Source organism: Seriola dumerili, unplaced genomic scaffold (genome assembly GCF_002260705.1).
Source record: "Seriola dumerili isolate Sdu_G_001 unplaced genomic scaffold, Sdu_1.0 BDQW01000110.1, whole genome shotgun sequence".
NCBI lineage: Eukaryota > Metazoa > Chordata > Actinopteri > Carangiformes > Carangidae > Seriola > Seriola dumerili.
Genome location: NW_019174365.1, coordinates 7,227,318 through 7,252,597, shown reverse-complemented (window position 1 = coordinate 7,252,597; position 25,280 = coordinate 7,227,318). Strand labels below are relative to the sequence as shown.

General features: G+C 40.2%; 1 protein-coding gene across 2 annotated transcripts; it reads left to right on the top strand.

The window, feature by feature from the left end:
- Positions 1–1,090: 1,090 nt before the first annotated feature.
- Positions 1,091–25,037, top strand: LOC111223178 (E3 ubiquitin-protein ligase RNF19A-like). Of its 2 annotated transcripts, XR_002665161.1 has the most exons (11): positions 1,091–1,234; positions 13,046–13,940; positions 17,596–17,804; positions 18,045–18,189; positions 18,572–18,734; positions 19,219–19,333; positions 19,627–19,785; positions 20,724–20,943; positions 21,238–21,381; positions 21,603–22,544; positions 23,058–25,037. XR_002665161.1 is itself a non-coding variant. In XM_022747221.1 (10 exons), exons 2-10 carry the CDS (start codon positions 13,333–13,335, stop codon positions 22,417–22,419), a joined length of 2,580 nt encoding a protein of 859 aa, XP_022602942.1. In that variant the 5' UTR covers positions 1,091–1,234; positions 13,046–13,332; the 3' UTR covers positions 22,420–25,037. The 2 variants fall into 2 exon arrangements, 1 of the variants encoding a protein (XP_022602942.1); XM_022747221.1 differs by having other exon boundaries at positions 21,603–25,037.
- The last annotated feature ends 243 nt before the right edge of the window (positions 25,038–25,280 follow it).

Below are 25,280 nucleotides of genomic sequence, written 5' to 3'. Positions count from 1 at the left end.
CTGGAGCTTGTGGATGCACAGCAGAGAACTTCTCACCATGGGAAAATAAATATATACGCAGATTGATGTGTTTTATGGTTTACATTTTGGCAGTAAAGTATTTGGAGTGAGATCTTTTCCATGAAAGGTGGTTTGAGCCAACTAACTCTAAAATAGAAATTGGTAGTGGTGGTAAAACATCATATATTCAATGTTACTAAATAAACGACCCAACATTGTTTGTGAAATTAAAGCAAATATTATAATATGTACAGTAAAATAATACATTAAAGGGGCCTGTGTCTTTTGACTTTTGCTGCAGAGGTGGAAAGTAAATACGCTTATATATACATTTACATAAGTGCTGTACTAAACAGTACAGTTTTTGAGATACTTTACTTGAGCACTTATATTTTCCACTGCATTTCAACTCCTCTACATTTCACAGGGAAATATTGTATTTTTTACTCCACTACATTTACTTGACAAGTTACTTTGCAGATAAGTAATACAAAACACAAAATACAATTAACAAATAAATACTGATTCCTAGTATGAAGCTTAGAATATAGTTTTATTTATCCAGGGGGGGAAATTCACAAGATAATATTAGTATATATAATAGTATGTAAAGTTAAAAATAATTTTTTAAAATATTTACTTTCTTAACTTATTTATCTATTAATTTATTATTGCCATTCACAATACTAAAGTTATCTACATATGAATGCATCAATAATTCCCATAACACCATATAATATATGTTGTTCTGAAAAGGCCTTTCTGCAAGAAGGGTAGGCCTACTTCTACTTTTTTGTACTTGGTACTCCTCAATTTCCCTCGGTTTTAATAAAGTAGTTATACCCATAGGTTATACCTAAACAAGTGACGGTTTTTATTCATTATTCTGTTTTTTATTCATGTTTTTTTCTTTATTTTTTCTTTATAGTGTTTTTGCAATTTTTACATGGGTAAAGAATACTTCCTCCATCACTGGCTACGTTCTGTGTAGCTATAGAAACCTTATGGATGTGTGTTTTATTGTGAAAAGCGAGCACTTGGTACCGGAGTCCGGATGTTTTGGTATTATTGTTCTCTGACTTGACAACAACAGTCAGACTCAGTCGGGGAATGCAGCCTGACTGTCCTGCGAAGTTTCCTGCCACACATTTCCAACTACGGTTCACTGAGAAATGGAGACTGAGGTGTACACGGCTGTTGTGAAGTAAAAGGAGTAACCAGTGGAAATCTAACGGTAAGTGACTATAACAGTGATCTTTATAGCCCGAAGCAGTCAACGTGTGGTAAATATCACACAGATCAGAACTTCTTCCTGTACGGGGCTGACGAGAGGCTAGCAGTTTTTAGCTTTGTTAGCTTGTAAATTCTCCTCGTTAACTCCGGGACGACAGAAATCCTCCACATAAGACACCAAATAAAGTTTTATGGCCGTTCAGGTCAACTGAGATAGACCATATTGTCGATTTAACTGTCCTGTGAGCGAGCAAACGCCATAGCTCAGCCAGTGAGCAACTCTTAGAGCGATTAAAGTTGGTCACTAGCTTCATGCTAGCCAAATCTGATTTCGTTAGCTAACAGGCTAACACTGGTTAGCCAGGTGGAAAGTGTAAACAAAATGAGGTTTATGCTGTGCCGAACTTCGAATGAAGTATGGGGTCTGATTTCCGTCTTCTTGTGAATTATTTTACTACTGTCGTTACTCGTGAAACAAGCCATTTCTTATAGACCTCCGTGGGATGGTAGGGTTTTTGGCTGAGATACAGTGTTATCCATAGTATCCTAATTTCTTTAGTTTATTTGCACTCACAGTTTAGGGCTCAAAAAGTGTTCACTAGTTTATTATATCTAAAATAGCAGAACATATTCACTCACTCCCTGTAAAACACTGGAACAGGTCCATGCAACTAAATTCTTGTCTACCTTTATGGGTAACACTTTACTCCCGCAGTTTAGCATTTATAAGTAGTATACAAACTTTTGAAAAATGCTTTATGACATACTATGATGTAGATATAAGTGGCTATTAATGCAACCATTATAAGTCCTTGTGTGGGAAAATGCCTGGTTACTGGTGACATGGCAATATAGAAAAATTATAATATCTTCATAGGAGAAGTTATAATTTTTAACGAATACTGTATTAACATTTAAAATGTCCTTATAGCTGCTTTACAACTACCTTACAGTGTGATATAGGCCATATATGAAATGTTGGTTATAAATGCTTTAAAGGAGGACTATGAAATTAGGTAAATTGTAGCCCCTTTATGTCGTACTCAATTTAATAATTTAGGCAATTTGTACTGATTAGTGTAACATTAGAGCAAAGGTTGGTCTGTTTTGTTTTCTGTGACTGTTTTGTGCTTCACAAAGCAAGAATTATAGTAGCACCTTTTTAAGATGTTTAAAGCATTCAAAAGTGACCATATACTAGGACAGTCAATGTATTGGTAATTTGATATCATGTTTTTGGCATTTAATTATTGCTGGTTCACATTTTCAAAGTAAGTGATCTTCATGTAACGTTGAAGTTCATTTGATTGTGATTTGTCCTGTTACTAAACGTATGTGGTTCAGTGAATGGAAATACTCACCTTCAATGTTTTCTATCCTAATATTATAGCATAGTCAACATGATAATGTTTTACTGAATAGATAACATGTCAGTTGTGGGGCACAGTCCTTCCGTATTTACTGTGTGACTTTCATAGCATGCATGCTAAATTAATCTGAGCCACTCTCACTGTGGAATTCTGTTGATGAGTCACAGTGCTTTGTTTTCTCCTAATGACTGGTTACTGTCTTCACCAATCTCAGCCTTACACTTGCTGAATGTAACTATAATGAAACTTCATGCTCACAAGTTTGGTGAAATTTTGGGGCTCATATGTAATTGAAGTGCAATAATTCAGTGCTTTGTCAATGGAATTTCTTAGCACCTTGCCAAATCTTTTTGATTTTAGTGGCAGACAGTACATTTTCAAACAATGAATCATTACCAGTGTTATATGGAAATAGTAACATATATGGTAATTTTTAAGCATTTTCAATTTCTGTATTTAATTTTAGCCCAAGATAGTTTTTTTTTTTAAACCCAAGATTTTTTCATTTTACACACACAAAAAATGCTTTTGCACATGCAATTTTCAGGTTATAAAGGATGCTCCACCATCACCCAAAGACCATCCCCTAATTTACTTAAAATTTAGGTCAAAACTTCCCCCAGTCTGAACTAGTTGAAGGTTAACTGACCTAAATTTGGTGACCAGTTGTGCAGATGTTGTGCCCATACTGTATTTTGAAAAATATTTTTCATATAACCATCCACAGTGTCTTAGATCCGTCAGGTGACAGTTCTGATTATTCTTTTGAGAAAAGAAATTCAGTATCCAAATGGGAGAAATGTATGTCTTATGCATGTTGTGTCTATGAATGAGCCCCCTGTCTAAGCATATACCAGCAGACATACTCTGTGATGTTCATCTTTGTGGATGGAGATGTTCTTTGTATTGTAACCAATCTAAACCTTTTATTTTAAGCTGTATTTGTATAATCCTGCGTCCATCACCCCTGTGTCATTGATGTGACTGTGACATTGACTGACAGTCAGACAGCTGTCTGTGACGCAAACACACAAGACCCATGAGCTGTGAATCAAAGCAAACATTTGCTTCTTTTTTTCTTTTTTTTTTAAAAATTGTCTCCTATCTACAAACATGGGCACTTATCCAGACTTTGGCTTGATGAATGAATTGGCAAACATTTGTGCACCAGGGAGAGATAGCCAACACCTTAACATAATTTTTGATTTCAAGAAGGGCTGAATTTTCTAAATACAATTAGTCTTTCAAATTTGCATGTTTGTACTGTGTGGGACACACAAAAAAGTTTCATCACAGATTGTGGTTATTTGAAATTTTTAGCTGGACCAACCATGGTCTAACACTACATCCCCGAATTTGAGTGAGTGAGTGATGGAAGTACCACATCTGAGATCATACATCTCTTCAAATTTTCTAGCTAAATTAATTAAAAGGCAGTCAAATCAGTGCATCTTTGGCTTTAGCTTAAACTGTGAACCCCAGCACTGCTGGCGAATTATGAATAGCTGTTGGTGTCTCTTTCCTCCTTCATTGTAGAACAGAATGGAACAGGGCTGTCTCCCACACACCACCGATCTGCTTCCTGCTCCCCCGCTGTTTGGGGTGAAAAGCCTTTAGCAGAGAAGATAGACAGTGAGGAGACTGTCATGGTATGTAGTGATTGGGGCATGCATGATGAAGAGGGTTGATGGAGTGGATTCACCCAATACCACTCATTCTGTCCCTATGTGAAACTGCATTTTATCCAACATTTGGTTGGAACCAGTGGCAGTTGTAAGTGATGACAAAAAATACTCTAAACCATTTTCATTCTAGGTAATTCTCTTCACAAAAAAGCATTGCACAAGCCTCAGGCAATTTTTTTTTGTGTAGGAGTTTGGCTTGCTAGGTTTGCACAAAGCAGACATTATTCCCCATGACTTAACGGTTAACCTGCAGGGTTTAGGCGTTAGAGTTAGCCCAACTCTGACTCTGCATTGAGGGTGGACCACTTAAATGCTTGAATGTGAGACTAAGTCCTCTGAGCAACTCTCCAGGCCAGCCTCACCTCTTTTGTCAGGTCATTCATCACAAGGTGCAGTTGAGAAGGAGTCAGAGTGGTCATTGCCTAAGATGCTCAAGCCATCATAGAGGGTGCCTCTGGGTTTGGCCAGGAAAATTTTCATCTCATTAAAGCTGCTCTCTAGAGAAAACATGAACTCAGGGGTGGTAATGGCCCGTAGCTGAACATGTGGCTCCTATTGCAGCTCGAGCCCACTGTGTGGACTATGAGGCAGTTCTGGTGTAGTGGCCACAGTCGAGATTTGAGTTTACGTGACCCAGAAATACTTTGCCATATACAGCTATTGTGAAAGAAACAGCAACATCAAAAAATTACTATTTGAAAATAATTATTTGAACCATAAGGTCAAATATAAATTGCAAATACATTACTGCTTGCTGCTGGGGTCCTGAAAATAGGAATGGCATGCAGAAGTGGGATTAACTCTTTGTTAAGAAATCAAGCTGATTTGAGATGAATAGGCAGCAACATTTAGATTCATAGAGTTAATCCATGATGTGGTTCATCTCCTTTATCGTCCTTGTCAGAACCTCACTGTGCAGTATAGATCCCTCTATGTAGCAGGGAACTGGTATCTCCTTTTGCTCTCCCTTGTTCAAACACAAGTCAGAAGGGCTTATTTCTTTATTTACTGTCTCCATGGTGTCAATAGAGAAAATACAGATGAATTAAACCTCATGTTCAAATTGCTATTTGACATGATATACTCTTTTTTTAGTATTGTAGAAAATTTAGCTACCTGATCATTGCATTCTCAGTTGCATCCTTACTTTTACTGACCCTGACATTTGAATAAAACTGTTGCCTCATCATAATATACCAGATACAATGGAAAAGTACCTTCCCCTCTTGGCAGACTGTTTAGTAAATAGTGCTGAAAGTAGCCTCAGAGGCATTCATTCCAGTACCTCCTGTCCCCACTCTCTGTTGAACGTCAGACATTATTATTATACTTTGGCTGGCAGATAATAGACTAAATGGAGATTCATTAAGCTACTGGGTTATTTCGATGCCCAGCTGACAGAAATTTGGCTTACACCTGATGAGCAGTCTAACTATAACTTTTTTCCAATATGAATGTGCTTCAGTGGGATGGTGCTGGAGACAATAAAAGTTTAAAAAAACACAAATATTTAATGTCAATGTGCTAGCTAAACAAAATTACGTAAGAGGAAAAAAAAAGCTCTCTTATAGTTTGTTGTCCAGTCTCTGGAGCTTTCCTCTGTCCAAAGTTGTAATAACTGAATGCATTGTCATAATCAGGAAGTTTGTCCTTCAGCTGGAATGTCACCGGATATTAGTGTACGTGATGAACACTTTGCAGAAGAACACTTTGAGCTATTCGTTTCCAGACAAGGAAGCTGGTCATTGTATGTATGATTTCTTTGAAGGCAAGCATTTGTATCAAACTTGCAAAATCACCTCTTTACCTAGATTTGGACTTAAGTATTTAGAAACAGCAGGGCAGGGGTTCATTCTTAATATACTTCCGATTACCTAAAACTCATCTAGACTCAAATACACACCATTCTGAATCAACATTGTCAATCAAGAATTAAAGTTAACAGTGGGATTGGGATGGTGGTCGGATGTTGTGGACCTCCAGAAACTGTTGCAGTGTCATGAATGTGATACACTGGAGGTGGCTCAACTACAGCCAAAGTCCAAGTCATCATAGAAAGAAATCCCAGATTCAGGGTGACAATTACATCTGTTTAAATTACAGGACTGTGTTGACCTTTGCCTAGATTCCAAAGGCGTGAAACAAATGTGTTTTGATATAGCTACTAGTTAGTAATTATTATACAGTGTAATAGGTGTGACACTTAGTTGGGAAGTCAGAGAGTTCAAACTACATTCCTGTACAATGTCAAATTAAGTCATCACGACTGCTTTCCATTGTGCAGTGTGTCATCAACTTCAGATACGATCAGTTGGTGTCTTGATATACTGCACTTAACGCTGCCACACAAGAGTGCAGTTGGCATCTGTCTGTATACGTTTCCTACTGCAAAGGGACTGAAAAAACAAATGAGGATTTTGGTATTTTAAATATTTACAGTAAAATGTCAGAGTAGATGTTAAATTTAATGCACAGCTGTTAATCCAACTTTCAAAATAGAGTTTGACCAAAAAATTGACCAGACCAGTACATTGGTTGTTATTAGCTTATCACTAAGACATTGATCAGCTTACATGTCAGCTGATAAATAACATGAAATTGTTGCACAAAACTACCAGAGATATGTTTGAGGTCATTTAGAAACTGAAAAGTTTAACAAGATTTTAAGGGAAATTTTTGTGTATGTTATAGTTTGTTATCACTTCATATTGACCAGAATTTCATTATCAAATTTGAGTAACTCTCAAATATATAATTAATATATATATTGGCCTCAAAAATCCAGTATCAATCGGGCTGTAATCAAAAGGACGTAAATTGTGCTCACATTGAGTCAGTGCTAGAGACAAACTCATTTTAAACAACTCATTGACGCTTCCCTTTTTTTTATAAGCAACACAACATAAAGAACCAGGGTTACGCAAGTAATCTAAAGCTTCACAACATGAGTAACTGAACAGTTGCAAACACAGACTTTAACTTTCATTTTACTTGGAAATTAAACCTATTGCTGTGTTTGACTGTAAAAGCCACTGATGTCATTTTGACAAGACTCTGGACACATCTCACTGGTGTGTGCTGATGGTTCAAGAAGATGGCACATTTTCAGGTCAGCTTAAGGTCATGTATTTGTTACTGAGTAGTTCTGCAAAAGGAATAGCATCTGCAGAGGGGACATCTTTATTGCTGCCTTGTTTTATTTGGGCTACAGCTCTTCTGTTTACTTTGGCAATAGAACAAGTACTATACAACAACGTTAATGTGAATATTTGGGGAAAGATGTTTCTTTGGGAGAGGGCCATGTTCGGTTTATAGCTTATTAATAGACCAAAAAATTACAAATGGCACTTGTGAAACTGTGTTTGACATGCCAGTGTGGAGTCGCAGACCTGTAACATAAACTGTTCCATTGCAATTTGGTTATGCACCTAATTGTGTCTTTGCAAAATTACAGGCAATGGAAACCTGGATTTATTTTGTTTATTGCAGTGCAGGAGCCAACATGTTATTGCTCTGCGGTCTGAAGGGCTATGCTTGGTAAAACCATTACTGCTGAAGGCCCAAGTGACACATTTTGTTACTATTTTTTCCCTTTCCATCTTGATAGATTATAGTGTGTCTTACCAACGACAACAAAAATCACTGACCTTGCATTGACCTATCCCTTGAGTAGAAAACCACTGATTTAAATCATGTTACAATGGTAATCATGATATAGCATCAGCTGATGTAAACTCTTTCATATAAGAGTTGATGGAAGGTTGAAACCATTTATTCTGCCGCAGTAGGCTTCCTGCCCTGGGGTTGTCTCAGGAACTGGGACACCATCCCAGTGTGTGAGCTGTGGTTGCATGTGATTGCCCCTGAGCCATAGAACTTGAATACATGCATGTGTCTGCACACACACACACAAACACACACTGACCGCAGTCACATGGAAAGTCCCACTCACTCTTGGTATAGTGCCGGGGCAGGCTTCTCCAGTTTAATTAAGCCTTGGGAGTGTAATTTCACATTGACTTGTGGGTTGCTTGAAATTGCTCCTCTGTCTTGTTAAAATTTCCTCTTGGAGACATGATTGGTGTGTTGACCCAGTATATTATCAAGCTTTGATGTGGAATTATTGTGTTAGGACATCACTTTGGACATCAGTAGATGCTTTCCCACCAAAAGATCCAGGAAGTTTAATTTCCCATGAAATAATGTCCAATCATTTTTTCCAGGGGTAAAAGTTCCTCTTGCACATGGTGATTTGTGTTTCCAGAGTAGGGCGAAAGCCCTGGGAACATTAAGCAAATTAGTTGGCTAATGTATCAAAAGCACAACAGTTGCCTTAACATAATTTGGGTGCTCAACAGTGCAATAATGGACAACAAAGCTTGGACTTTGTCGGCCCATTGGCCTGCTCCGTCCTGAGTATTGATGGCCACAAACTACAAGCAAATAACATGTTAGCAGTTATGGGTTTTGAAATTATTGGGTGTGTAACAGTGTGGCGAGAAAACTGCATACGTTACTAATCAGTTGACATTTAGTTCGGTAAGCCCTACCCCAGAAATAACTGAACCTTCAGAAAGTACTGCCCCCCAAGCAAGGATTTATTTTGGGTTTCCCAAGGACTTGATTTAGACCCTGGTTCCTCTGATGGAAACACAGGTAGAGGAAGTGAGTTCTTAAAATGTTCCTGCTCCCCAGGGAAAGTCCCTGCAGTGGAAACTTGCCTATTGTGGACCTACGTGACACTTACACCATGACACACCTCAAGGAAGTAGCACCAAACTGTCTGATGCATCATTTCACATCATCTTTTGTCGCTTTACCCACTATTTGTGTTGCTTAAATTTCAGATGTTCTGGCTTTGGTTTTCAAATGTGAGTTTTAAACTTTCAGAGCCACCAATTTAAACACATTATTCTTTACAACTTGGCTTCAGTGCTAATTGCCTGAGGAGATGCAATTATGATTTACAGCCTTTTCTTCATCTAATTTATCTTTGGGGTCATGGTTAAATATATAGGTTAAAATAACATTAGATATACTTATATGGTACAGTCAGCTAAATATGGCTGCTTGGTAGCATCTAGTCCCTATTTTTTTCTCTCATCAAAATCTATTTTGAGTGACGCTTCAAAATTTCCAGCATAATTCCTATTAGATAATTGATATATTACCTCACAGATACTTTACTTAGTCTTCCATTTATACCAGAGGTTTGCTGACCTTCTGAATTAATGACCGCCGCTGCTAAAAGGAGAACTTAAAGAAACTGAACTGAAAGATTCTGATTTACTCGGGAAATGCCCTATAAATAATGAGTGAGAATATTGTTTTAACTATCATCCAGAAACTACATTATAAGATGAGATACATGAGGATCTGTCAGATTCAGCAGATGATAATGTTTCCTGAGCTGTATTTAATCAAAGGAGTACGTTGCCATGTCAGGTGATTAAAAAGATCTTCCACCCTGGCCCCAGTCACCTGAGTACGTGGGAGTAACTAACCTCACCCTCAGGAGAGCTCAGTGAGGGCTGTCATCATTGTTGGTGACTGATAGTACAAATAATCCTTTAAGTCTTTCATCTAAAATGCTGTCATCTGTTTGTATTACATCAACGTCTTTTCTGATGACAACAGTTACTGACGCAGGTCTGTCAGTTTATTCATTGCCAGTTTTGCATTGACAGGAATAAGGATAGGTCAGGGGCTTTTTGGTCTTCCTGGTTGTGACGATATTTGCTTTAAGCCGATGTGTATTGCTACAAACAGTGTGAGTGTTATAACTTTTTCATGTCTGTTAGTAGCTGCTACTTCTACCTTCTCCGCATCTCAGAAGTCTTCTTGTGAGCATGTCTCACCTGTCAGTCAAAGTGCATTTATGTTTTTGTTGTCTAATACTGCGGCCTGAGAAAAGCGGGCAACTAGACTAATTGAAACGTTGTTTTCACGTCCCAACAGTCCTGCTATCACCCTCATATCACAGTCGTCACTGTTGGTACTATGAATGTGACCTTTAAAGAGGTAATAAGACTATATTTTTTACAATGCCTGTATTGTATAGCACTCTTGTTATTGTGTTGTGATCAAGGTGAAGAAGATAAACCTAAAGGTAACACTTGAGGAGAAAAACGTGCATTCGTACCCAAACTTCAGGTGCACTGAAAAGAGAAAACAGAAATTTTTAGTAGGTCAAGGGAAACAATCATGACATAACGACATAACAAACAAACACCGTCATCAATGAAGTAAACACCCACTAGTGTTGTCTGCAGTATATTCTCCCCAATTTACGCTTAGTCATTGTTGTCATGCTGTCAATCTAATGATTAATTGCTTGATCCTGTGTCAGTAACAGATTTGTCCAATTCAGCCTTTTACATATATTTTTGTTGTCAGACTTTTACTGTATGCAACCAGTTCATAAGGGTTTATTCAAAGGATCAGGCCTTTACAATGAGCTCATCATCAGGCTCTAGGGGTTGTTTTCTGCTACAGCTTTGTGTCTATTGTCGAGTTGTCATTTTGTATGTGTGCATGCTCAAATATACACAGGAGCCATAGTGTTATAAGTGGGATAATTTCTGGCTTACCGTGGCTGTTTGACACAGCAGGTCTCACACGTCTTTCATCTCATATTCACATTTGTGTTACAGGATATTTAGCTTCTAGCTGTAGGACCTTTTATGCAGCTGTGGGATAGCAGATAGAGCGACCTTCCTTACAGGCTTCAGGCCATGTTTAGACCTTGTATCTCAAATGTGTCAAGAGCAAGTTTAGATGGATTGCAATTTACACCTGGCGTCAGAAGGCCTCTGAAATGCACATCAAGTGACCACTTGTGATAAGGGGATTCTGGGGAAACTGACCACTGCTAAACAGAAAAAAAAAACTTTTACGCTTGTACTTACAGTTGGATTGAAGTGGCACTTTGGTAGCTCAGCTGTGAAACCTTGTCTGAGTTGTTTGGTATGGGCAAGTCAACAAGCTAGGAGCTATGAGTATGAATATATTCACACTACACAGCACAGGTTGGAGGCTGGACACATCTCAGACAAAATTTTTTTTGTGAGTTTGTGATCAAATCAACCACAATGCATTTCAGTGGTAGTTATTAATGCAGCATTAATTCAACATAGTATTTGGTTGATATAGAAGAGGAATAATAGTCACCATCTAAACACATGGAGTCTAGGCACCAGACTGAATCTGGCCTCTGGCTGTGCAGCTAAAAGCTCTTTTTTTTTTTTTTTTTAAATTCTCCTCTAACACTGAAGCAGCCGTAGTAAAAGTTAACTGCTGCCTGCGTGTCATCCTGAAGGGAGAAAGAACCGCAGTCAGTCAGACTAAGGTTTGTAGGTTATGAGACTGAACATTTGTGCTTTGTGGGATTGCTGCTCCAGTTGAGATTTGCAGCGGGCTTATTAATTAGTCACCTTTTGGCTCCCAATGGAATTTTCCTGAAATTAGTCCCTAATGACAAACACACTTACCCAAACACAAGTTTGGAGCACACAGAAGCAGAGGGAAATCATACTTGGTCCTCCATAGTGCTTATTTGGTATTATGCTTAAGGGTTTTTGAAAGATAAATCTGCAGCTATAGTTCTGAGGAAGTGAAGGCAAGATCTCACGGAATCATACAAATATGGAAAGTTGTTTAGATTCCTGTGGTTTAAACATAGCAAAGAGTTAAGAAGATGGATAATGACCAGCTAAACTTATTGTTTGATTTTGGGTTTTTTGGGGGGTTTTTTTGCAACTGGATTCTGTGCTTTGATGTTAAATGCATGATGCAGTTTTTATCCACCATCTGTTAGAATTTAAAAATTTTAAAAACAGAACCTTTCCACAGTGCAGTTGATCTACTGGTTACTGAGACTAGCTTTTTATCCTGCTGACAGGTTAACTTAATATATGCAGCTACAGCATCGCCTGTCATTGCGTCCCTCGCTGAAATGCAAACAGTGTGACATAAGCAGTCATTTTATTCTGCTTCTCCCATCAGTCGGTCTCTTTAGGAATCACCTCAGAGCAGAGTTGTTTATCCAAAACATGCAAATTCATCGGCTGGGTTGGGATCTGTGAACTCAGTGGAAGCCCACACAGTACCACACCCACTGTGTTGTTGTTTTGTTTTTTTTTTTAGCAGGAAATTTGCTTCTCGTTACTTGAAGGTCTCTAGTCTGTCTTTTGTGTTGATGTCTGCCGCCAGGACAGAATCGTGAGAATCTACAAGTGCACTTACACACTGGCCTCACAGAGGATGAGTTATCCTTCAGTTGTTCACATTGTGTGAAATCTGAACATGTGGAAGCACTTGAGGCAAGGTGCGGCTGCTCTAGAGGCACACTGATACAGCTGTGGCCACATCTGAGTTCTAGGGTGGGAAAACACATTGTTTTGCCTACACTTGACTAATACACACTCCAGGGAAGGCCTGCAGTCGTTTATGTAAGTAGACTAACATGCAGGCACACATACACAGAAGACACGCCTGAAGAAATGTCTGCGGTTTGCCAGAAAATGCCTAATTATCAAAAGGATGGTCTTGCCTTAACACAGACCATTGAAGCATCTCACTAGGAATAGATTTTGTTGACGTCATATCTCCAGTTGATTGGTTGTTTTGCATCCTGAGGAACAGATCACTGCACCTTGCTTCCAAATGTGTCTGTTTTCGCAGCAGCACATTAAAAGTTAATGCATTCAGCTGTGGTTTAGTACCTTATTTTCTTTTCTTTTTTTCTGTTTCTCTCAGGTTAGTGTCCTACATCTGAGCAGCTGCATCTCGGCCTCAACAGAAACCCTTCATCACTGTGATTTAAACCCAGGACAGACCGCACCACTGACTTCAAGTCCTCCTATACCAACTTCAAGCCACTGCCACTATGTCCTAGCTAACAGCAGTCCAGCTCCCTTCCCTGACCACCCTGTCCCTTAAGCCCCAGTCCCTTTCTCCATCTTCTCCCCCTCTCACCTTCCCTTATCTCCTCTCCTGATGTGGTGATTTCTGGTGGAAGCCCCAGCAGCACCCCGCCTGGCGTGATGAGCAGCCTGCACCAGCAACATCATGGCAGCACAGGCTCAGAGCGAGATCTTCACTCTGCCGCCTCCTCTGTCAGCCTCCCTTCAGTTAGAAAGACCCCCAAGAAGCGCCGTCTGTCCCTCCACTCACTCTTTGGTCGACGGCGCCGGCCTGACCGCGACCCCAAGCGCAAGTCCAGGACTCTGCAGTCCGGAGCTGGAGTGGACGGGGTCGTCAGCACTGAAATTGTGCAGTCAGAGACTTTCCATGATAAAACTTCTGCCCATTCTTTACCAGGTGTAGCATCAACTTCATCAGTGTCAGGGTCTTCATCAGAGCTGCTGGAGTGCCCCTTGTGCCTACTGCGCCATGCACGTGAGCGCTTCCCAGACATCATGACCTGTCACCACCGCTCATGTGCAGACTGCCTGCGACAGTACCTGCGCATCGAGATCTCAGAGTCTCGTGTCAACATCAGCTGCCCTGAGTGTTCAGAGCGATTCAATCCCCACGACATCCGGATGATCCTGGGAGACCGAGCCCTCATGGAGAAGTACGAGGAGTTCATGTTGAGGAGGTGGCTGGTGGCTGAACCTGACTGCCGCTGGTGTCCTGCCCCAGACTGCGGGTAAGAAACATATCTGAGGGATTATATAGGCAAATCAGTGAAGAACACAAGACAAACTTCATTTTTCCATTAAAAAAAAAAAAAAATGACTCACCAGGTGAATCAAGGTGAAAGCGTTCTTGATCTTAATCAGTCCCAGGAGATGAGGGTGACATGATGCTTTAAAAAGGCTTTTAGTCTTGTGGACAAATAACACAGAGGTTTTGCAGTCAAATAAAAAGCAAGCAATAAAGCATATGACAATTTTATCTCAGCCAGTCTGCCATAATCGTTTCAGGCCTTTTTAGATTATTTCCACATTGACTGCAACTTTTAACATTTCAGAATCTCTTGTTCGGTTTCCTAAGATGTGCTCGATGTTCTCTACTTCTGATGTAACCAATAGACAAGTCCCAAAATAACAGTAAGCAGCAACATCAAGGAAACTCACAGGCTGTAATCTGGCCTTTTGAAGTTCACCCCAGCTTCTGCATCGATGCCCAGGTTATAAATAGCTTGTAGCAGTAATAGACCTGTTTATTCTGTCAGCCTAATGAGTCAGCCAAGAAAGATGTGAGCAGCAAGTGAATGATGATGCCTGTTGTCGTCAGACTGTATCTGCCATTTTTCAAAGCACATGATGGGCATAGGATGTAGAGGGACTTCAATATTCACATCACTAAATATAGGAGCATAAATAGCATAAATAAAAAAGTATTTATGTTGTGGATCTGTGAGAGTTAAATTAAGCAAAGTGTATAAATTTAAATCAGTTCAGGTTTATTTTTGTTGCCCTTCACAAATACTAATACACATAAACCCCAAATCTACATTGATGGTAAATATAATACAACAAAACTTGTAATTAAAATATTGTGAGTTTTGAATAAAACTAGTAGAGATTTGCCTGAATCATCACCATTATAACGTATTTTATTTACCGTAAAACACTTTCATGACAAAGTGCTTTACAGTTAAATGGATTAAATGATGAATCGTGTCCAAAAAAGGAAAGTGCAAGACTACAAAAATTAACCGGTGCCAGTGTAACGCACATAATAATAAAACAGTAAAACAATGAAGAACATAAAAAGGTAAAAAAAAAGACAGGATAACCAAAGCGAACAAAAACTACTGAATTTGAGTATTCGGCTCGGTGAAACATTAGCTCGAGGTCAGATGAGGTTCTGCAAATACATTATCGAATCTCTGTGGTTTCTTTCAGTTAGAAATGATTTTTTTCTGGTTTCCCTCTTTCACATGGCGTTGACAGTGAAGGTGAGGGTCAGGTCAGGGTCTTATACGTTGGGAGCTGGAAGGGATTCAGCAGTTTGCTCACAGCGGCCTGAACTGAGGTTAACATTGCACTTTCTCCGCTCACTAGGCACAGGCACCTTTAGGCCATGACTACCACCGTGCACACGGTGCACTTGTATTGCTCAGCTACACTTGCAGCAGTCTGTATTTTTTGCCACAGGTGCTGGCTGGACTTTTTTTTTCTTTTTTCTTTTTTTTTTTTTTTTTTAAAGAATGCTATTTATATATTCATAGAGTTCTGGTTCAGTAGCACGCATGCCCTGCCTTCAGTTAGCACCATTAGTTGAGTTTTGAGTGATTGCTGGATTCAGTAATGGTTTTAGCCTTCCCTCTCTCTCTCATGGCTTTGTTTCATCAACACTGCTGACCCTGTCTGTTAGAATAATGGCTCTTTCATGAGCTTGTTTCAGCGCTTCTTGCTGCATTCCTCCAAACAGTCCAGCTCTGGCAAACTGCCACTCTCCTTTGGTTAATTCTCTTGCTGTTGATTGTTGTGTGATTGCACTTGCAAGTTACTGGGCTTTGTTGTTCATCTCAGCAGTTACAGTTGTCAACTCCAAGAATCCTATGCATGAAGAGACAAATCATTCATCTTTTTGCTGGGTAGAGCCTTGGCTTTGCAGTGGTGTCATGTGTAGTTGTTGTGTTTGGGGTTTGGCATATCTACACCTCAGCACTGTTTTTGTATTTGGTGCAAATTTGAGTTGTGTTTCAAAAGGGGACCACTAGTGATCAGTATAAAAACGTGAGTCAAAAGTGAGCAGGAATACAGTTGTTACACTAAAATACATGTGGAAAAACACTTGATGGTAGTAATACCAAAAGGTCCATTTGGAAGATTTCCCGTCCAGTTACAACTTCTACACATCTGCCACCAGTTTGCTTCACCAAGGTGTTAGTGGAGACTGTCTGCAAACTGTCTAGACTCAATGTTTTTTAGGCATATGTGTCCACACACACACAACCCCCACTGCTCAACTGTCAAATATGTCAGTTAGGAGGGTGGGACGTGTAAAAAGCTGATTTCATAACAGTGCTACTAGTTTGCTTTCATTTTTGTTGCCTTCATCTGAAAACAGAAACCATGAAAACTGCCACTTTTACACAGCTGACTTTTACTTTTAGTTGAAGTCTTTTGCACAACTACCAGCTTTATCATAATTTAACTCACTGTTGATTGTCTGGTATCAGCTGATGTTTGATTAAATACTTTTCTCATTTTAACTAAAATCTTTACCCTGTGTGTGTGTGCGTGCGTGCGTGCGTGCGTGCGTGTGTGTGTGTATGAGCCAACAGCCGTGTTGTGTAAAGCAGCTGATGCCATCATTTCTGCTTACTTGGCGTAAATAATTTTTGGGGAATTTGTGCTGAGCTGAATAAGCAGCTCTGTCTTGCTGTAGGCTTTGCGCTCCAGAATTACATTTCTAAATGTAGATTTAGTGGATTTTACAGTGTGTGAGTGGATCATGAGGACTCTCACACTGGGCCTTTATGCTTTTGCACAGAGAGATGTCCCACTATAGAGCCGGTGCAGATTGTCAGTTGATCCATGAGTCAGTCAGTGTTTGTTTTTCTTTATTGGCTCTTTCTAATGTTCCCATGATAACCCTGCTATGGGAGGCTGAATGACTGCAACAAACTCAGGGTTTAGCTGAGGTTTTCATACATATACTTATTTTATTAATAGGCCAGGTATCTAAGTTGTTTTGTTTTTCAACAAAACAATGAATTATCATGTTATTCATACCAGTGGGACACAAGCAGGTTTGTGAGTCACTAAACAAGGGGAAACCGTTGCTACCATTCATTTTATTACTCATCAGAGATAATAAAGCTATTTATTTGAAGCAGTAATTGTGTTTGGATATAAATGATTGCTGCAACAATGGATTTTTATAGTACCAGTTTGTCAAGTTGTATTAGATCTAAATGCTTTTAATAAAACAGTTGTTGGAAATACCCTCTGTCCTGCTGTGCAGCTTATAAATTGGCCATTGTAATGATTGATGAGGGACACCAGGGTGACATGCAGTCGTGCAGAACTGAATGTGCCTTCATTGATTTATTATAACAGCTCATTGGTGGAATCATCATGGAAAGATGGCTAATTTCCTGTGTTTTTGTAACAAATAAACATTGCTGAAGATGTAAATAGTACCACTGAATACTGTGAAATTTAGTATTTAAGCACACTAGATATTGGCCCACAGTTTTACCCACCCAGTTTTATTCTCCTGCACTCTTCCTATACTTGCCATTTTAGCCCTGCTGACCTCTAGTGTTGTGGTGAGCTACTGCACCCATTCTCTTTTACTAGCTACTATTTACCACCTTATGGGCTGTATTTTTCCTCTCTCAGTTATGCAGTCATTGCATTTGGCTGTGCCAGCTGCCCAAAGATCACCTGTGGACGCGAGGGCTGTGGGACAGAGTTCTGCTACCACTGCAAACAGCTGTGGCATCCCAACCAGACATGTGACACGGCACGGCAACAAAGGGCCCAGAACCTCCGGCTGAGGAGTTTCAGGTCCTCCTCCCTCAGCTACAGCCAAGAGAGTGGAGCCGCAGGTAACTTACAAATAAATGCCCTCATGCAAATGCACACGGAGTAACCTGGCCACCATTTTGGTATTTACACACACACACACACACACACACACACACACACACAAAATAATCACACACATCTGTACCTTAAGCAAACACATCACCTATTTTTAGCCTCATAGTTCTACACAGATGATTTCACAGTACACAAACTGCACTGTAAAAAGCTTCTCCGGCTTACCCTCAATCAACCTCCACTAGGTGATGACATCAAGCCATGTCCTCGTTGTGCTGCTTACATCATCAAGATGAATGATGGAAGCTGTAATCACATGACCTGCGCTGTCTGCGGCTGCGAGTTTTGCTGGCTCTGCATGAAGGAGATCTCTGACCTGCACTATTTAAGGTGAGATAAATGTAGAGTTGATTTAAAAACTGCTTCTCAGCTCTCAGTAGTTTGTACAGCTGTGTCTCCTTTCAGTGTTTTGGTCTTGTAACGGCGTTTACTTTTCTAATTATTTCTTGCTTGAGTGTGAAAGCCTGTGATTGACTTTGGGAAAAAACAGTTTGACACAATAATCCAAACTCAGATTCCTCTCACCAGCTTTTTCCAGAGCTTTCAACTGGAAGGTTTTTTTTTGTTATAATTGAATTTTTAATAACTAGTTGTCTGGAAATAGTATTAGATTTTTTTCAGAGGATAATTTTCAGTCATTATTGTCACCATAATTCGCACTCTTGAGTTTACACAGACAAATCTTCTGTCTCTGTCTCGCCCGCCCTCTCAGTCCATCAGGCTGCACCTTCTGGGGAAAGAAGCCCTGGAGCAGAAAGAAGAAGATTCTCTGGCAGCTCGGCACGTTGGTGGGAGCACCCGTGGGCATCGCCCTTATTGCTGGCATCGCCATTCCCGCAATGATCATTGGTATCCCAGTCTATGTGGGCAGGAAGGTGAGAGCTGCCACCAAGGAAGGCTGTTATGTTAAAATGATGATGATGAATAACCTAACTATAATATAACTATAATAACTTGTTTTGCTTGTTTGTAAACTAAAAAGAAAAACAGACTATTTTGCTGTTTGTATGAGCGGGAAGAGGCAGGCGGGGTTGAAAATACCTCAGCTGGAAACAAAGATTGGTTGATAAGTAATAATTGGCTTGTGGAATGGGAAAAGGCTTTCGTTACCATGGTTGTCCAAATTTAGTTTTAGACACAGTTCCTAGTATTTTTTTACTAACCTAACAAGGCTAAATGTATTATTCATGTAATCTTAATCCAGTTGATTAGGTCACATCAGTTTTGAGATGTGAGGAACAATTTTCTTTTTTCTTTTTTTTTTTTTTTTAAGAGATTTTCTGTGGTTTCAGAATCACATCTGAACATAATGTGATTTAATATTTTATGGCAATAAACAAAGATTTTTTTCCCCCTCAGATCCATAACCGCTATGAGGGCAAAGACATCTCCAAACACAAGAGGAACTTGGTAATAGCTGGTGGTGTGACGCTGTCTGTGATCGTGTCGCCTGTGGTTGCTGCAGTCACTGTTGGTAAGAAAGAAGTGTTTTTTTCTCTTTTCCTTCTCGTTTTTCTCCTCTCCACTTTCTCCACCGCCATCTGTTTCTCAACTACATTTAAATAATTTACAAGGGTTTTCTCTGAGGGCCAGGAGTAGAAAGTGAGTACTGTATAAAAGTATCATCTTGGGTTTGGAAATTGGCCCGAAACATTTGCCACATGCCGTCTTTCTGCTTTGGACTATCTGAAAATGTGGATATGCTGGGAAAATCTTTTTACAGTGTTTTTGGAATGAATATGTGTGTGTTTACGTTGTGTTGTGTAGGCATCGGTGTTCCCATCATGCTCGCTTACGTCTACGGAGTTGTCCCGATCTCACTGTGTCGGAGCGGCGGCTGTGGAGTGTCTGCCGGCAATGGCAAAGGGGTGCGAATCGAGTTTGACGATGAAAATGACAACATAGGCAGTGGGGCTGCAGCCACAGGTAAATATCTGACTGAGTGACTGATCAGTTCAAACTTGGAAAACTACAGGCCAAAGAAATTTGATACATACACACCAAGGAATATCAATAAATCTGCTTCTGAGTACATGGAGTATTTAGAATGAACCTACTTTACATGTTTCATAAGCATATACTCTCCTGGAGACTTGTGTATGTTGTTATACGCACCATCCTTTCCAGAGTATCTGGAAAACACCAGCGACCGTGATGCAAGCGGTTTTGGTGATGTGTTTGCCAACTCTGTTTGGCACATAGAAGTACACCTGCATCCGTCAGCGCCCTTTGTGTGTACATAGAGATTATTCATAGCCCATGAAATGCCAAAACAGTTGACGGGAGAGGCAGACCGTGTGATGGTGTGAAATGACTGGCGCAGTGTCAGTGGTTTCTCCTGTCAGCGTGCGTTTGTCACTGTCAAACTGATGGCTGTGTGAGGGCGCGCTCCTCTTGCTTTTCCAGGAGGTGCTGAAGGAAAGGGATTGTATTTCTCACAGCTTCTTCACTTCTGTCACCACTGTGAGTGATAATTATGAATCCACATGACAGCAGGGACTCTGACCTTCCCAGGAACATAAGGTGTGAGACATGATGACACTTATTCACACCTTTAGAATTCATCAATCTGTTTCAGGATACATTGTACGGCCTGTAAAAGTCAGTGAAGTCATTGATAAAAGTCAAAAGATTAAACTCAGTTCTCCTCTGCTTCCTTTCAGCTTTAACCAGCAGTTGGTGTCGGTCACTTTTTGTCATTGTGCATGGAAACAGAGATATTGATAATATACCTTTTTATGTTTCTCAAACATCCGCTTATTTAGCTTTAGGTACAACTGTTAAGTTCTTTTGTCGGACACAACTCTCTTTAAATATAATAAAATGACAAAATCTTTCTTCCCTCTTCTCCCTTTTCTTCATAGACACAACCTCGGTGGCAGAGACGCGGCTCAACAATCCCAGCCTCGGTGACGGAGCGAGCGTGGGTGGTCTGACGGGCCTGAGCCTCAGTGTCAGCGGGAGCCACATGGAGCGCTGCGGCATGAGCTCCACTCAGAGGGACAACATGAGTGACAACGCCAGCACCACAGCCCTCGCCGGGACCAGCATCACTGGCAGCCTGTCTGGCAGCTGCTACAACAGGTAATACACTTGACCTGTTTCACTTCTAGCCACAAAACTGTTCTGATTGAATAAAAAACATGGGGCAAATGCTACTACGTGATCAGCAAAGGGGGGTTATTTCACGCAGGTGTGTTCATGAATTTGCACATGCACACATCTATCATTTTGAGCAGGAGAGAGGATGATGTAGATGATTTTGAGATAAGATAGTCTGATAGTCATGTTATTGTCTTTGAAAATATCTCATAGCTCATGGTGTGGATGATGTAAAGATACAGGGATTCATTTTGTGTCATTTATTGTTTTTCCCAGGATGGAAGTGCAGGCTGACGTCCAGAAGGAGCGCTGCAGTCTGAGCGGAGAGTCAGCCACTGTCAGTCTTGGGACAATCAGTGACAACGCGAGCACAAAGGCCATGGCAGGATCCATCCTCAATGCCTACATGCCTCTGGAAAGGTGAGCAGAGCATTTTCGTCCTATTTACTGTTTCCCAAATCCCAATCCTAGTTTTTACTTGTACCTTTTGTCAGACGCCCTGTGGTTGAATTGTTTAAAGGAAAGTTTTTTTAAACATGCATGTAGATACACCTGGATGCACAAGATAAAAGTTGTTATATTGAAATAATATGTTGTTATTCTTTTACTGTAAGTCAAAATTGCGTGCTTTTATTTTGCAGAGACAATAGTCTGGAAATTCAGGCAGATGTGGAGTCCAAACAGGAGAAGGTGAGACACTGCAGTGCCAGCAGCAGCCTGGATGAAGCTAGCTGTAGCAGTAGCACCGCTGGCCTCAAAGGTGCTAGCGGTGGCGTATGCCCCTGCTCATGCCCCTCCACCTGCTGCTGTTCACAGCATGACAACCACTGCTGCCCCTCATCTCCCTGGTCAAAGGAGCCCTCCACTTCAGGGGGCAAAAAGAGCAAAGGAAAGCTTTGGAAAAGAGCTAGCAGCAGCAAAGGAGAAACAAAAATGAATGAAACACAAGGATATATGGATGCTCAGCTCCTTGAGCAGCGAAGCACTAACTCCTCTGAGTTTGATTCTCCGTCACTGAGCGGCAGCCTGCCCTCTGTGGCCGACTCGCACTGTAGCCACTTCTCATCAGAGCTCAGCTGCTCAGATCCTGAAACCTCAAGACCAGCTCACCCACCCTGCTCCGCCCCAATGGACACCCACACTCACCATTCCGCCACCGCCGCCTTCAATGACATCACCATCACACCCATGCCTGAGGTGGAGAATGACCGCCTGGAGCACTATCCATCACAGAGTAGCCACGCGGCCTTCACCCACCACCTGCTGCTGTCTGCATCTCCACCTGCTTCACCAAAAGAGGGAAGTAGTGGGAAGTTTCTGTACATCAGCGAGGAGAGCGTTGGCAATGGCGCAGGCATGGACCCGGTGGAGGACGAGAGCATGAACGAGACCACCAACAACACTGCAGTACAGCCTGTAAGCCCGACGAGGAAGCGCTGTATACAAACAGACATCTAAAGCAACTCTTCACCCCTTCTGCTGTTGGCTTTGTCACCACTGCTTGCTCAATTAGCCTTATCACCTAATTTCACTCTTGAGCGAAGCAGCCGATTCATCTTTGGAAGCAGGGGGTCAAGTTTAAGGTAATATTATATTTTTATCTGCTGTGGAGGCAGGAATATTATGTAAATGTCAGTCTGCACACTTGCAGAGAGGGTCAAGGTCTAAGTTAGAGAAAGATTTGTGAGTAAACAGAAGCACAGTAAAGTCAAAGCCAATGGTTTGGTTCTGTTATTCAGGCAGGACAACCAGGCGTGTGAAGAGGTTGTTGAAGCTGGAGCAGCAAGGCTTATAGAAGGTAGAGCTGAATGTTTGTGGGCAGGTGTAAAGCAGGCTATCAGTGTGGTGAGATACTACAGAAGACTGTTTATTTATCCAGCTGTTATGATGATCTGCAAAGTCTGACATTTTCAGTCCGCACCCCTAATGATTTTCTGAATCCAAACCTTTTCCTAAAGCTTACAAAAAGCAGAACTGATAAAGCTGGATGAGAGCGAGTAAAATGTCTGATATTCTTTTCAATAGTAAATTGAGCTGCTATTATGAAGCATCACCGATCCTCCTTGTCGCATCTGCAAAAATCTGGTTTTCTTCAGGGTTTGCATGAATCAGGGAGGGAGATGTCATCACTGTGGTCCACCACTGTGCCACCACTTCATTCTGTGACTTCTTAATGGTGAGAAACACCACAGCTAAAGGATTGTTGAACCTTCTGTCGAGCGTCTAAACCTAAGCGGGACCAGTCCAGTAACAGATTTTATTTTTCCATAATCATTGATAAAGAAATGATTATAATTGCTTTTGTTTAAAATGTGACCCCTGTTTTTTGTGCTATGTGTTTGCTTATTTTTATTTTCCATTTTGGGAAAGTTGGTTTTAATGTTGAAGCCCTGTGTTGGGTCCAAACTTTTCAGTATAATGGGGTGGGAATTGTGTTGACAAAGACTCAAGCTCAAGCCCTTCCTCCTTTTTAATTATTGTGAATTTAAGTTGCCATTTTGCATAATTTAAGTCTTCACAAGCCCTGTCTACAGTGGTAAAAATAGTTATTTGTTTGTGGTTGCACCTGTGCAAAAATGGAACTTTTTCACTGCAGTTTTTAGTATATCATTGAATTATGAGAGTTGTGTTCAAAAAAGGGAATTTTGTTATTCCCTGTAAACTGAGAGATGCAAAAAACCAGCATCAATTTTTAATTTGAAAGTGTAGCATGTCATAGGGCTTGTTTTAGTAATCAGTCACTAAAACTGGAAAGCCATCCAAACACTATTTCTTATAAGAAAAATAACCTGTCAAGTAACTATACAACAAGAGCGGATGTGTCCAATCAAGGAAACACATCAACTTTATTTCAAAAATAGGTCTGTTGTGCAATGAGAAACTTCTTGTGTATTGGAGCACATCCATCTTTCAGTGGTTTAATATTCAGTAGTGAATGTATGGTAATAATGTTACATTTTTGATTCTCCCTCAGTAATATCCAAATCAAAATATTATTTTTGATTCAGAGCTTTGGGTGTATTTTAACTACAATATGTTTTAAAGTTGTTTCTTAAATCCTTGCAAATGATTGATGCAAATAATTTTATATTTGTTGGACCCACGGTGCCTTTTGGGGAAAAATCCTTTGTATAGTGTTTTTTATTTTATTTTATTTTCCTCATTCTGTATGTCTTCAAATGATAAACATAAAAATCATAAGAGAATGAATAATGTTTGCCTCATTAAATGCTTGAAATGCACGAAAGCTGATGCTAAATACTCATCCTCCCAGTAGCTTGTTAAGCCTACCAAAGACTGCTCTCAGGCCACTGTGGTGTAGACTACAACACTCAACAGAACTGTTAATGGTGTTTGATGGTACCAGAAGGATTTCCTTGAAATCTACACACGATTAGAGTTCAGTCCATAAAGTTGAAAAATGGCTTCTGTAGACCAGATAAGTCATGGCAATACAACTTTGGATTAAACCTAATTAGGGGGCACTAGTTTAAATCTCAAGACCAAAATATTTGTTTGTGGTTAAGTCATTTTTAGGAATAATAATTTGGAAAATGTTTCCCTGTAGTAGCCAAAGTCTGAAAGTTGGTGGAATTTATGTGCTGTGGGAAGGTTAGTCAGCACGTGTTGGCAATACAACCCTTCTTATCCAAAGCGATCAGCATCAAGAGTGTCTGAGTGCAGTAAGACTACATCTTGTGTTCAGCAGCTGCAGTGACCACAGATTGCTCTGCCATCTCAGCTGGCCGAGCTCAGCATGAGCTGTCTCAGAGTGCAGAGCTTGTCTTCACCAGGGTAGCTGTGTTGATGACTAAAAGAAAGTTTTGGTGCAATACAACAGCCTCCAGCTGCAGGATATTCCCACCTCGTTTATGTTCCTTCTGTTGAAAAATGCCTGTTTAATTCCTGTGAGTTTTATATTATTATTTGAAGACTAGTGCCAGGTCTGTTTTTTAGCTTGGTCAAAAGCAGTGTATGCTATTTGAAAAAGTATATATTTCCTAATCATTTGCTTTATAATGTGCATGTAAATGCATATCTTTAAACAAATTCTGTCAAATAAAATTCTGAATCAAGCTTTGTTGTCTATATATTTTGACATAAGAATGATTGTTTTGATTGTCATGCTGTGGTGCAGTCATTCACACTTCATGCTGCCCTGTGCAATTACTGTTTAACTGAGATTAGTGGGTGGGCTCAAGTAGTTGTGGTTCAAGGAAACTATAACTTTCCTAGTCACTGGAGAAAAATACATAAACTTATCTCTCGTTTTTTTCTAATTTTAGATGTTTTGTTGTTGGGAGAGTTTCCCTTTGGCT

What these genes read in the sequence shown, in the direction of transcription:
- LOC111223178 (XM_022747221.1), top strand. Translation starts at nt 13,333, where the DNA reads ATGAGCAGCCTGCACCAGCAACATCATGGCAGCACAGGCTCAGAGCGA. An exon ending in CCAAGAGAGTGGAGCCGCAG is followed by an intron (nt 17,805 to 18,044) that starts GTAACTTACAAA and finishes AACCTCCACTAG; the next exon opens with GTGATGACATCAAGCCATGT. An exon ending in CAGTCTATGTGGGCAGGAAG is followed by an intron (nt 18,735 to 19,218) that starts GTGAGAGCTGCC and finishes TTTCCCCCTCAG; the next exon opens with ATCCATAACCGCTATGAGGG.